This window comes from Typopeltis vanoorti, chromosome 7 (genome assembly GCF_054136105.1).
Source record: "Typopeltis vanoorti isolate ZY-2024b chromosome 7, IOZ_Tvanoo_1.0, whole genome shotgun sequence".
Classification (NCBI taxonomy): domain Eukaryota; kingdom Metazoa; phylum Arthropoda; class Arachnida; order Uropygi; family Thelyphonidae; genus Typopeltis; species Typopeltis vanoorti.
Window position 1 is genome coordinate 32084172 of NC_143555.1, and position 15065 is coordinate 32099236.

The window sequence follows — 15065 nt, forward strand, 5'->3', positions numbered from 1 at the left end:
GGGTTGTATCCAATACAACCCACATGATCTCTTGGAAAAAACCACCATGCTCCACCACAGTAAATTCAAAAAAGAGAGACTATTTTTAGAATTCGCAGCAGCTCTCAGAAAACAACCAAATCTAAATAAATGTGGTTGTATTAAGCTTCCTAATATTTGGGAAACACTAATCATTAGAGATACCACCTTACATTCCAGCCTACTACCTACAACCGTTCATAGAGGGCGCTCCACCTAGATAGGACTTTAGAGTCACCAACTTGGTTGGCTTAGTATTGTGTGGTATTTGTGTATATGTTACATTAGTTTTTTTGTAATCCCTGAAGATGTCTCAGTGACTGAGACGAAATATAGGAAGTATTAAATTCTGTTTTAATCCTTTCTGAGCTGTATACAATCCATAAAGCCACTTTTTCCTTTTTTTTTTTTTTTTTTTTCAGCTGTCTCTAATGACTCAAAAAAATTCCTCCACTTCTTCCTTGGAAGAACCTTCTGTGGGATCATTGGCACAAATAAGTTTCATTGTCCATGTCCCCTTTTTGAAGTTTGCCCACATAACTCTACTTGAAACTGCCTTCGATCCAGAAGTTTATCTTCATGTTTGCTATTAAATACTATCACTACCCCTTCCTCTACTTGATCATTGAAAATAACATGGCTTTTCTAATTTTTTCTCTTTTCTTGTAGATTTGTGAATATCTGTCGAATCATATTGGACATGACCAATCCATGTCCTGAATATCCAGCAAGTACTTAACATTATTCTTATCCTTTCCTTTAGTGTTTACACGGTGATCAGCATTCATTTTACACAAATTGTGGACTCTACAACCATGTTATAAAAAATTATTTTAATTTCCCGACATTTCGACCTTCATGTTAAGGTCGTGTGTATATACACACACACACACACACACACACACAGATTCAAGCTAAATTACATTTCAAGTATGCTGAAGAGACAATGATTTGATTAACAGTTATTCTACTACCTCTAGTGAAAATAAAATTACAATAAATAAAATAAATTAACTACATCAAAACCATCTTCTATTTAAGACAACATCAGAGAAACATTCTTTCATATAGATAATTTTGTTACAGTGAAAATGATGTCCTAATTTAACATTAAATTAATAAATAAAATAAAAATTATATTAAACTCTACAAATTTGCCATCTTTACTAAAAGTTGTACCTAAATAGCTCAGATGGTTTACTTAATCTATAAATTCTACATTTAAAATGCAGTTGTTTTCGATATTCCTGTTTATTTTCATAACATTTGTCTTTTTATTGCTAATTTCATACAAAATTTATTAGCAGTTATTTAGTTAGAGAATCCAGCAAACTTGCTCTGGATTTATTTAAAAGTATGTCATCGTGCAAATGTTTTACTCTTGATGTACAGAGCTGAGGTTAATATCCCCAGTTTTAACATCGGATTTAAATGCCACTTTTTTTTTTTTCATGTGATCCATATTGGTAATAACTGGAAGTAGTGTCCACTCTGTGCTTATTTTGGGACTGTACTGCATACTGACATTTTAATTAACGGTGACACATCATTTAGCAAGAGGTATCAGTTCAACTTTTCCTGATAGCAAAGAATGCAGGAATTTTTTTTTTTAGGAGGGGAAAAAAACTGCTTACACTAATTTTACATCATATGATCTTTCTGCATCATCTTCAATTCTAACTGCTGACTTTAAAGTATAGACTGAATTGCTCGATATAATGTCATGTTTTCACCATATAATTGTATACAATGTTTGTACAGGAGGGTTTGGGTGTTCATTATCCATAATGTAGCTTAACAGTATAACTAACAAACACCATCTGCGCAGTTGACCTAGTGGCTATGTGCTTTGCAACTATGCTTGGGGAAGGCGTGTGCTAGGTTCGATTCCCGTCGAGGACGTGAGGAGCTAAAGGGTCTTTCATCTCGCAAGCAGGCAAATTGGCCCTGTGAATACACACTTCTACTGTTAAAGATACCAAGCAATTTTAAACCTGGTTTTACTCCATTTTTTTCCAAGTAAGCAAACAGACAAAATGTCAAGTTTGCGCCTGCAATTTATGCAAGACTAGCTGATCCCACAGGTAGTGCAAGACCAAGGCAACTCGTGGTAAAAGTGGAGCAAGCTCTGATCACTAATCTTAATACAAAACATCATACATCTCCAAGAAGGGGATGTATGATGTACAAAACATCATACATCCCCTTCTTGGAGATGTGTTTTGGCATTAAGGGTAAATATTAAGATTAGTGATCAGAGCTTGCTCCACTTTTACCACTAGTTGCCTTGGTCTTGCACTACCAGTGGGATCAGCTAGTCTTGCATAAATTGCAGGCGCAAACTTGACATTTTGTCTGTTTGCTTACTTGGAAAAAAATGGAGTAAAACCAGGTTTAAAATTGCTTGGTATCTTTAACATAACTATACCCAAGTTAAAAATACTTTCTACACGCTTCTACTGTCATAACCCTCTGAGGGGGGGGGGGGTATGATTACCCAGTGGCAGGCTCGGTGACAGGCTGGTTGGGGATTGTACTAACAAAGTCACATCAATGTAACATGTGGACCCTGCATTGGAAGCAGGATAAACACATAGAGGAAGAAGAAGAAGAGTATAACTAACAAACACCAAGAGTAAAAATACATTTATTAAACTCGCTAATATTTCACTGGTTTTCTACCCAGCATCAGTTAGAGCACAATGAAACTGTGACAGGCACACAGCACTAAATTAAGTAACTGTAGAAACAATTTCAATTACTGCCACCTAATGTTCCTTATGTGGCACCTTCTATGGGTCAGATAACTACAAATTCAGAGAAGTCTGGCTATTAGGTCTTAAAATGATATTCTTACAGGTCTTGTGTAAATTAATGCAACCATACTTGTTGAGAGTAATTATTTGGGCAATAGATCAAGCGTTAACTAAAATATTTATTAAACCTACTAGTTTCACCAAACTTTAGCTGTTGGCATCTTCAGGGTACAAGTACTTACGTTAAAAAAACATTACACAAATATGAATAACTGTAAAATTCTAACGATTATAGTTTCAAACTGAAATAGCATTGAACATGAGTGATACACGTATCGCGTGTACATGATTAACTAGTTGTTGCTAAGGAATGTTCTGTAGGGTGCATTAAAATTCATTTCCTGTGTGTTAAGAGATCTAATTAGGGTGGTTTTTCATATCTCTGGGAGTATGAAACCTTGGTTCCTGTTAAGGTTATCAGCAGAGCAAGTGACTATAGCTGCTTCTTTAAACATTCGGGAGTGGTAATCTTCTTCTTCTATGTAAGGGGGAACAGCTTTTGCCCCATTCAATGACATGGTTAGTTATAGAAAAATGAGATGACAGCCCTGATATGTCTTGTCTGTTGTTTTTGACATAACGAATGTGCTCCTTCTGTCTAATTTCAAGGCTTCTTGATGTAACTTGAACCACATGAGCATGGAATATTGTAAACTCCAGCATATTTATAGAAAGGATGGTTATCTTTTGGAGATCTTAGTAGTTTACGGATTGTTTCTATAGGTTTGAATGTCACTCTTATTTTGTGTGGTTTGAGGGGACTAGCGAGCTTGTTGAAGATGCCACTCACATACAGAATTGCAATAGCTTTGATATATTGAGTATCATCTCGCTCTCTTTGTGGTGGTTCAGAGAAAAGGATTTTGTTGACGAGTCTTTGTGGGTAGCGTTCAAGTAAAGATTATTAGATATCAACGTTAACTCATCTTGAAGGTCCTTGTTATCTGTTGTGATGCAGACAGCTCTTTTCTTTAACGTGTACTACACTGAGTTTGTGAGAAATATGGTGAGAGTTGCTGAAATGTAGATAGCGACCTGTATTTGTAGGATTCCTGTAAACTGATAGGTTTATATAGTCATTAATTTACTTCTTAATTAAGATATCTAAGAACGGCAGTTGTTTGTCTCTTTCAAGTTCCAGAGTAAATTTAATAGAATGATGAAAGGAGTTGATCTTATTGAGGAAGTCAAGTAGGTCATCCTTTTTGTGGTTCCATACAATGAAGATGTCATCCATATATCTCCACCAAATTATTGGTCTAGGATGCTGATGACCTCCATGGTGGAGGTCATTGAATTCTGATGACTCAGAAGGGTCCCCCGACGCCCAACCCTCAAGTTCCAGACTGGTAGGCCTGTCCTCCTTGAATTGTGATGACTCGACACTCAGGGTAGCCCTGAGTTTCAAGTAACTTGACAAAAAACATTACAAAAAAAAGCTTATCATTTTATATTATATAGTAGATATATGACAGTTTTCTGAATAAATTCAGAAAAAAATGATACCAAACATATGTAGGGGATATTTTTGTCACTCGATAAAAAAATGTGGCATAAAAACATTTCAAATTTCGGCGTATCTTTTTTTATATATAGAATGGAATTTAGAATTACAGTTGAATTACTTATCTCCATTGTTTAAATTTGTACCTTTTCAAGTTTTATGTGAGGTTCTTACCATATACTGTGTTTCTTGGGAATGAAATGAGTCTTCTTTCCCCCCCCCCCCCTAATTTTGCTATAACAAGCATCTACTGCAGTTGAAATGAAATATAAAACATTCAGTGGATCCAAATGAAAATAGCGAATTATAGAGACCAAAGGAATAAACTGCTCTGGGGTCTTAATTTTAACTTTAAGTACTTCATTTAAGTTTTCTATAATGACCATTTACTGTTTGTAAATGTGATTTATTTAGTAATGAAGAAAATTTAAAAAAAATAATAAATCACCTGACAGATTTTTTATTTATTTTATTTATTTTTTTCCTTTTAGGGAATTAAATCTCAAGAAATCCATATATCTTAAAACAAGTGTGTATGGTCATTTTGGACGACCTGAATTTCCTTGGGAAATTCCAAAGAAGTTAGTAATTTGACAACATTTTAATGGATTGTTTATTGTATGTTGTCTTCAGGGACTTCATTCATATTAGGTATGAGGAATGTGCTGTGTCTGGACCACAGTAGGCCTTACTGAAGTAAACTTTTCGAGGTTAAAAATGAGGTTCTACATTGGGCATTTCAATTCAGAACTGTTAAACACCTCATATCTTGAAAGCTACTGCAGACTGCCTGCTGCAAATGTGTGGAAAATGGCTGTTCTCCAAACTTTTATACTCACAGGAGTAATGACACATTTGTCTTGTGTTTATGAAAATTTCTGATGGAAAAGGGCACTTTTTTTAAACACTCGGGTTCAGATTACACCATACATTTTACTACAGGGGGAGCCTCTGTGCACAAACTTAGACAGGTGAGTGTGTTTGAGACTATACTTAAATACCTGGATATGTTACTTATACTATGCCCGAGAGTTTCTACATGGTGTACAAGGCTCTCTCTGCAGTAATAAACTCCTCACACTTGCTGCTTTTATTACAGTATCAGATGCATCCTGAATTAACTGCTGTACATTGTTATCTGTAGTGTTGAATTTATCGAAGCCAAAACTCATTCCAGCTAACTTTTTTGCCTATGGAGGGATCTTGAGCATCTACCTTCTGCTTCATTATAGAACTAGAAAAACATAAAAGAACATTTGCTGCTCTAAAATCATATTTCACAAATAGCACATTTTGCAGTTTGTGTTTTTATTATGGACTTGTGAATTAACTAAAATATCATCAGCAAGATAATCATCAATGCAAAATTCTATACATTTTTTTTTTTTTCAGTGTACAACTTGAGCCAAAAAAAAAAAAAAAAAAAAAAAAAAAAAAAAAAAGCACTTGGGAACAAGTACATGGACTGCTGCCAGGTGTGCCCATATTTTTGCATAAGACGTGTAGTTATCTTGCATCTGTATATTTCATAGAAGCACACTGTCATTGTAAAATATAGTATGGTATAGGCTGGATTTTTTTTTTCTGGGGATATGTGAAAATTACATGGAAACAATGAAATTGAAACAATGAAATTCCAAATATCTGCAGCTTTGTGTAAAATATGTGAAGCAAGTATTTCATGTTGTCACGGGATTATGTTTTAATTATTAATAAAAAAACTTTATTTGAAGTTCTTGTTTTTAATGAATACCCAGTATCAAAGATTTGTTTTTCATTTAATATTATATAATCATTCCGAATTGTATTTAGAAATTTACAAAACAAAACATTGCTAGTAAATATCCATGTTCTCTAAACAATGATTAATCAGGATTTTTTATTTTCTTAACCTTAACTTGGCATTAGTAAGGTGGGGTGTCACAGACCCCAAAGATTTTAAATTGACTAACTTTTTAGCAATGTGTGGCAGTCAGTCATGGCTCAGTATAGCTTCCCTTCCCATAACCCGCTACTCGACGACTCGCTGTTGCACGCAAGCAAGTTTAGTGTGGGACCCCGCCTTACTAATGCTAGGTTAAATGAAATAGTTTCCATTTGTAATGTTTATCATTTCAAGAATAACAAATATTGCCAAAATGAAGTGATGGATTTAGCATTTCCTTATTTTTGAATAAATGTTGTTGCAAAGAGTTATATCAGATACTGTGTGTGCGTGCGAGTTGTACAATACAATTATGTTAGAAAAAATTGCAGCTGGTTTTCTTGAATGGTATACATCAGTGACAAAATGTACTTGTCTGGGATAACTCACAGCAAATGGAGTTTGCCTGTGTTTGACTTAGTTTAGTTAACTTTTAGAACAGTGCTAATTATTAATCACTTTGCTCAGCTGTATTAGATCATTCAAGATGAACTGCTGTTGATATTTAACTAAAAAATGAGGGCAACATGTTTACAATCCTTGATGAATGATAATTATGCTCCTCCCACCTTGTATCTGTAAAATATTTTCAATCAATAATTTGTAATTTCTACAGAAGTTTGTACTAGAGCATTAATGAATGCTAAACTTATTTTTTTTGGAGGGAAAGGGCTGCTGCTGCTTACAAGCCATCCTGTGCTCATAGCTTTTGTTTGAACAGTAGACAACTAAAAAGCTATATGATTCACATGATGCACTCTTGGGATTAAATGGTTGTTGGGATACAAAATTTCCCCTATTAAATTTAATGCAGTGTTATTCCCATCTGTCAAGTTTTTTGTAACTGATTATGCTATCATGGTATCCAGGAAAATGAATAATATAGATTATCTTGATATTCCAGATAATTCATGGTCTTCTTTTCGTGGGATGGTTTTTTATAAATGTTTTCAATGTCAGTATAATAATACATCAAAATCTAACTGTAAGAGCTGTTATTGAGAAGAGTGCAGAGATTAAGCTAGTGCTGGCACAGTCTGTCTGCAGAGCATATTTGGAAAGGATTAAACTATTGGTTGAGAAGATGTCATGTCCACTTTAACTATGGGAACTGACTGCCATTTTGTTACATGATAGGCCAAGTATGCTGAGATTTGCCAAACTAAGCAGTTTGTGAAATGATCAATCCTGATTTGCAGCATTACATACTTTTGAAGCCCATATAATTTTTACAACCTAGTGCTTTGATTTTAAAAAAGCACAAGAACTTCAATACTTTTTTTTGCTCTCCTCTTCAGGTTTTTGATGTATTGTGGATAAATATATTGTAAAATTAATGAGTATGAGTGTATATGACTTGGAAAAAAACTACATAAGTCACTTGAAATAAGGTGATGGTGCTAGTAGGTGTAAGCTTTTGGGAAATAAGCAGCATTAAGGATTGTCGAATTGAGAGTAATTACATGCTATAATCAATTGATGCATAAGAAGTTGAAGCTTAGAGTTTGGTTTCTGCTTGACTGTAAATAGCATGCCACTGGACTAATTGTTAAGAGACAATTACTCGTGACTTATTTTTCACGGTATTAACAACACCACAAACACTTTTAACAACAAAGATGTTTTATTAACGCTAATATTTCGCTGATTTTCAACTCGGCATCATCAGAGCACAACACACATGTAAACGCGACAGTGAGTGAGTGAAACAATATAATTGCAAAAGACAAAAGATCTAAAGTGCTATTTTGGCGCCCTCTAACGAAGGAAAAAAAAAAAAAAACAGCAGTTATCCAGGAGTTTTTCTTAGGATAACCGTCTCCCAAATTTTTGTCAAATTAATGCAACCATATTTGTTAAGGTTGGGAGAATTCTTCAAAGCCATTGCTGACTCAAAAAATAATCTTTCAGATCTTTAACGACTCCTAAATAGCACATTTGTTTTCCTCCATCTAATCCTCTGTGAAGGAGTGTCCAAAGCGTGGTCTGCCAGTCCCGACTTGCCATAGTAATAGTAGCGAATGTATCTTTCATGTTCTTCCAGGCGGATGTTCACTGATCTTCCTGTTTGCCCATAATAGGCCAAATCACAGTCACACTGAACTTCATACACTCCTGGGTGTGCTAAAGGGTGAAGTTTATCCTTAGGCGAGTGGATCAGAGTTACCAGCTTGACATGAGGTTTGAAAGTGGTGCAAAGGCCATGTTTCAACAATACTTTGGCTATCTTTTCCGATGTACCTCTGATATAGGGAATAGAAATGGTCATGTTGTATTCTTGTGTATTAGGGGAGGGCAGAGTAATGGGCCTATGTAGTATTTTATCTATTTTGTAGGGATTGTAGCCGTTGGCTAAGAACATATGGCGCAGGTATTGGAGTTCAGTGGTTAGAGCTGTATTGTTAGAACAAATGGCTCTGGCTCTGTGTGCAAGTGTTTTTAAAATGCCGTACTGTTGGACTCGATGATGATGTGATTGTTTATGTAGGTATCTTCCTGTGTGTGTAGGCTTTCTGTAAATAGAAAAAGATAGTGCACCATCTGAAAGGCGGGTGACTAATGTGTCAAGAAATGGTAAACAGTTATTTGATTCTTTTTCTACTGTGAAGTGAATTTTGGGGTGTTGGCTGTTTAGGTAGGTGACAAAAGCATCCAAAGTGTCTTGTCCATGGGGCCAGATGGCAAACACATCATCTACATAGCGTAACCACACTTGTGGCTTGTATGTAGCTGTGGTAAGTACTTTGTTTTCAAAGTGTTCCATGTAAAAATTTGCTAACGGGGGAGAGAGGGGGAAACCCATAGCAGTACCATTAATCTGTTTGTAGAATTCCCCCCCCCCCCATGTAAAGTAACCTGCATTCGTGGTAAATTGAAATAATTCAAAAATATCTGGGGGAAATTTAGACTTGATTAAATCAAGAGTGTCTATAAGTGGTACATTGGTAAATAAGGAGGTGACATCGAAACTAACCATTATGTCTGAATCTTTTAGGATTAGATTTTTAACCAGTGTTTTGAAATGGATTGAATTTTTTACAAAAGTAGAGGAGTTGCCAGTAAGGGGGGCAAGCAACTTGGCTAAATGCCAGGCCAGTTTATATGTGGGACTATCTATGCTATCAACTATGGGGCGTAGGGGAATATTAGTTTTGTGGATTTTTGGTAATCCATAAATACGGGGTGGTTTAACATGAATTGGTTTTATTTTCCTGATGATTTCCTTGGGCCATGATGTCACTTTTTTCAGTAATTTTCGGAATTTTTTCTTTTGAGACATCGTAGGGTCTCTATGTATAATTTGATATGTGGAACTGTCACATATGAGATCTTGCATTTTTCTGTTATACTCTTCTTTATTCATGATAACTGTTGCATTTCCTTTATCGGCTTTTGTAATAATAATATTTTTATTATTATATAACTTTTTTAGGGCAGTTATTTGTTTACGTGGCATATTGCTTTTTGGAGGCTTAGCCTTGTTTATAATACTAGCTATATCTAGTCGCATGTTGTTGGCCATTGCTGGCGGAAGATCGTGGATACCCCGTTCTACTTTCATCATAATTTCTAGTTTAGGAATTTGTTTGGGCGTGACGGCAAAGTTATGTCCTAGACTGAGAGCATTCTTGGCTTCTTCAGTGAGTGTTTCAGATGATAGGTTTACGACCACGTGGTCTCGTCGAAGTTGCGGTCGTGACTTCGTATGCTGGCGTTGTTGTAGGAGTTCAAATTTCTTTAGGTGTTTGCTTTTTACTTTTGTGAATTCTTTTTTTGCTGCAACTTCGGAGATGTGTTGTAGGACAATTTCAGGATTTAACACGTTTATTAGTTCTTGTTGTAGAGCTGTGATAGAGCTGTTTAGCTTACTAAGCTCTATGTGAGTAGCGGCGATTTGTTCTCGAAGAAGTGCTAAACTCGCCTGCCGATAAATACGATGTGCCTTTGCGGATTACAACTTTTCTTTGAATTTCAGAAAAGATGGAATTATATCGTTGTCGCTGCATCGTTTAAGGAAGGCTAACCTGTTCGATTTTCTGGACAATTTCAGTTTCAACTTACCGAACCGTCGCGCTTTGTAAACAATATCTTCTCCGTGCAGAATATTCAATCTAACAGATAAGCTTAGGTGTTGATGGTTATTCATGACTTATTTTTCACGGTATTAACAACACCACAAACACTTTTAACAACAAAGATGTTTTATTGACGCTAATATTTCGCTGATTTTCAATTCGGCATCATCAGAGCACAACACACATGTAAACGCGACAGTGAGTGAGTGAAACAATAGAATTGCAAAAGACAAAAGATCTAAAGTCCTATTTTTGGCGCCCTCTAACGAAGGGAGAAAAAAAAACAGAAAAAAAAACAGCAGTTATCCAAGAGTTTTTCTTAGGATATCCGTCTCCCAAATTTTTGGCAAATTAATGCAACCATATTTGTTAAGGTTGGGAGAATTCTTCAAAGCCATTGCTGACTCAAAAAATAATCTTTCAGACCTATATCGACTCCTAAATAGCACATTCGTTTTCCTCGGCATTTAGCCAAGTCGCTTGCCCCCCTTACTGGCAACTCCTCTACTTTTGTAAAAAAAATTCAATCCATTTCAAAACACTGGTTAAAAATCTAATCCTAAAAGATTCAAACATAATGGTTAGTTTCGATGTCACCTCCTTATTTACTAATGTACCACTTATAGACACTCTTGATTTAATCAAGTCTAAATTTCCCCCAGATATTTTTGAATTATTTCAATTTACCATGAATGCAGGTTACTTTACATGGGGGAGGGGGAATTCTACAAACAGATTAATGGTACTGCTATGGGCTCCCCCCCTCTCTCCCCCGTTAGCAAATTTTTACATGGAACACTTCGAAAACAAAGTACTTACCACAGCTACATAAAAGCCACAAGTGTGGTTACGCTATGTAGATGATGTGTTTGCCATCTGGCCCCGCGGACAAGACACTTTGGATGCTTTTGTCACCTACCTAAACAGCCAACACCCCCAAAATTCACTTCACAGTAGAAAAAGAATCAAATAACTGTTTACCATTTCTTGACACATTAGTCACCTGCCTTTCAGATGGTGCACTATCTTTTTCTATTTACAGAAAGCCTACACACACAGGAAGATACCTACATAAACAATCACATCATCATCCAGTCCAACAGTACAGCATTTTAAAAACACTTACACACAGAGCCAGAGCTATTTGTTCTAACGATACAGCTCTGACCACTGAACTCCAATACCTGAGCCATACGTTCTTAGCCAACAGATAAAATACTACATAGGCCCATTACTCTGCCCTCCCCTAATACACAAGAATACAACATGACCATTTCTATTCCCTATATCAGAGGTACATCGGAAAAGATAGCCAAAGTATTGTTGAAACATGGCCTTCGCACCACTTTCAAACCTCATGTCAAGCTGGCAACTCTGATCCGCTCGCCTAAGGATAAACTTCACCCTTTAGCACACCCAGGAGTGTATGAAGTTCCATGTGACTGTGATTTGGCCTATTATGGGCAAACAGGAAGATCAGTGAACAACCGCCTGGAAGAACATGAAAGATACGTTTGCTACTATTACTATGGCAAGTCGGGAGACTGGCAGACCATGCTTTGGACGCTCCTTCACACAGGATTAGATGGAAGAAAACGAATGTGCTATTTAGGAGTCATTATAGATCTGAAAGATTATTTTTTGAGTCAGCAATGGCTTTGAAGAATTCTCCCAACCTTAACAAATATGGTTGCATTAATTTGCCAAAAATTTGGGAGACGGTTATCCTAAGAAAAACTCCTGGATAACTGCTGTTTTTTTTTTTTTTTTCCTTGATTATATCGTTGTCGCTGCATCGTTTAAGGAAGGCTAACCTGTTCGATTTTCTGGACAATTTCAGTTTCAACTTACCGAACCGTCTTTAGATCTTTTGTCTTTTGCAATTATATTGTTTCACTCACTCACTGTCGCGTTTACATGTGTGTTGTGCTCTGATGATGCTGAGTTGAAAATCAGCGAAATATTAGCGTTAATAAAACATCTTTGTTGTTAAAAGTGTTTGTGGTGTCGTTAATACCGTGAAAAATAAGTCATGAATAACCATCAACACCTAAGCTTATCTGTTAGATTAAAGAGACAATTACATTCACCTTCAATGACATGAAGGTGTCTCACCTTCATGTCATTGAAGGTGAGACACAACAACAACCATAGATTTTAAAGTAAAACTGCTTATCACATGATGGATAAAGTTAACAGGCATAATGCTTACTACTTGATAGAATAGCAAGGGAGTACATTTGTGCTGGACAGAGCATCATTGTTTAAACATTTAGTGCCTGGTGCTTAATTTATGTACTTGAAGCAGATGAACAAGATCTGTGCCTACACTGACTTGTTCTAATTATATGTCATGCTTTCAGTTGAGGCATGACATATAGTTTTACCCACATTCTACAGTAAGTCTGGACTCCTTGCAGGATCTTGTCACTATTCAGTTGATCTGCATATCAGTAGGAGGAATGATGCCAGGAGATCAACATTATTTTTATGGTGGAACCATCTAGGTAGGAGGGGGAAGCATGTGGAGGTTGTCAATATAGCATTGGCTTTGAAGGGACTAGAAGGCTTGTTTGCTTTTTTGAGCAAGAGGAAAGTTTTCTGTATGTTTCCCTTTCAGTTTTTTTAGCATGGTGTAGTAAAAGTTTGAGTACAAAGCTGGAGTCGTCGATTTCTTTTGGCACAATTGAAGAACTGATCCTTGGAGAATGTTCCGGGATTTTGAGTATAATATCTTCATTACAGCAAGGATTATTTTAGGAAAGAGTTATAAGAATTGCTGCAGTCATCCCATTTGTTACTATTGTGTCGAAGGATTTGAAACTAAGAGTTTAATGAAACATGTTTTGTAGAAAGGGGAAACACTGAGATTATGGTTTGGGTTACCAACAACTAACATGTATGTTTGGAAGGAGAGCTGATTTAGAGATCTTCCAGAATGTTTGACGATGAACTGGTTTTACTTTTTATAGATGGACAGTGTGATCATTACATAACAGCAAATACTTGGGCTTTTCCAGTTTAAATGGGATTTGAGAAGGTGCAGGAAATTTGGAGTACAAAAAGATTAAAGTTCATTCTTACTATATGGGAAGAATGAAGGTAATATTAATAGCAATCCATTCTATATGTGGTAATCGTTGAATGTCACCTTTCTTCTTGGAGACCTTTCTGATTACTGTTAGTTAGTGATCATAGCATATCCTCATTTTCAGTTATCATTGTGCTGAGCTCATACACCAAATGGAAATAAATTCTATAACATGCTCCATTTGGGGGGGGTTAGCAGTGGTCCTAACTTTTTGAACAGATTGGCAACCAGTCTCCACCCTTTTGCCATAGCTAATAGTGAGCTGAAGCTATCATTGCACCATTAATAGCAGCTTTCTACTATGAATGGCAAACTACTGCCACCCCTGGCCAAAAGTATCTGATCAATTGTAACACTAACATTGTGTATATATATTAGGATTTATTTTTCCTCAATACATGAATTTTGTTCAATTTGAAGTTATGAATATAAATATGATTTACAAAGAAATAAAATTTATTACAAAAAATATTTTAGTTACTTTTAACCAGAGATTAGGTGAATTAGGTCAAACACTGAAGAAAAAAAGTATGAGATCATTCTTTGTTCGGGAAATATATATCTGATTGCCGAACTTGGTATTTTGTTATTCCTCCTTTAGCCTGAATGATTGCTTTCATCTTTCGTGGCATGATTCAATAAGCTTTTGGCAGAATTTCACTCCAGCTTTCGGTGATTGCTTGACGTAGTTCAGTGACATTTGTTGGCCTTTTTGGTGTTGATTTTTCGCTTTAAAATATTCCAACCCTTTTCAATCAGATTAATTAAAGTCTGCTATTTGAAGGCTGTCCTAGTTTTAACTGGAGTGTTTCCATTGTTTTACAGATAGTTCTTGATTTGTCTGTTGCAGTGACAAGATGCATTGTCATCTTGAAAAATGAAGTCATCAGAATCCTGGAACTATTCTTTGATACTAGAAACCAAATAATGCTCTAAAGTTTCTTCATAAACTTCAGAGTTGACTGTATACCATGATAGATAGTTTCCCAACACCTTGTGATGTCGTGCAGTCCCAAATGCTAAATGAAGGTGAAAATTTAGCGTTGATATTATGCTCTCATTGAAGAACTTTTCACCAATTCTTCTCCATACAAAGGTACTGTTATCATCACCAGTTCAAAGGCAAATTTGAGATTCGTCACTAAAATTGCCTTTTCCCAGTTATCAAATTCCTAGTTTACATGATTTTTACACCATTGGAAATGCATTTTTTTTTTGTGTTGCTTTGTCAAAAATCAGTTTTGTTTTAGCTTTGCAAAAGTGTAAAATCCCTTACCATTCAGCCAATTTCGTACTGTGCGATTACCTATCTTCACTTTGTAGTTTGACCTACAAAGTTGTTTGGATGTGGAATGCTGCATGGTTTTTGCAAGTTCAGCCAGTTTTCTGTCCTGTCTGATGAGGTGGCATGTGGACATTCACTTCAGGCCGTGCAGGACATCAGGAAATGAGAATCCTGGTAATTTTGCATCACTTTTGCCTCTGCTTTGGCAAGACACCCAGAACAGGATCAGTCAGCTAGTGGACTTGCCTGCAAGGGTCAAGAGTGTTGCAGTAAGTCTTCTTCCTCATGGTCTGGGGTCAGGGCCCAAGCTTTACTGTAATGCTCATATAGCATCTGGGGGTAACCCTGGCA

At 36.1% G+C, this 15065-nt stretch overlaps 1 protein-coding gene and 1 long non-coding RNA gene across 2 annotated transcripts in view; one reads left to right on the top strand and one right to left on the bottom strand.

The window, feature by feature from the left end:
* The window catches only part of LOC150104564 (S-adenosylmethionine synthase-like), a 148049-nt gene extending 141979 nt beyond the window's left edge, over window positions 1-6070 (top strand). The window contains exon 9 of the mRNA XM_090395781.1: window positions 4830-6070. Coding sequence (XP_090251907.1) covers window positions 4830-4932 — 103 coding nt within the window. The 3' untranslated portion in view covers window positions 4933-6070. The remainder of the gene's footprint in view (window positions 1-4829) is intronic.
* The window catches only part of LOC150104565 (uncharacterized), an 82454-nt gene that overhangs the window by 27838 nt on the left and 39551 nt on the right, over window positions 1-15065 (bottom strand). The window lies entirely within an intron of this gene.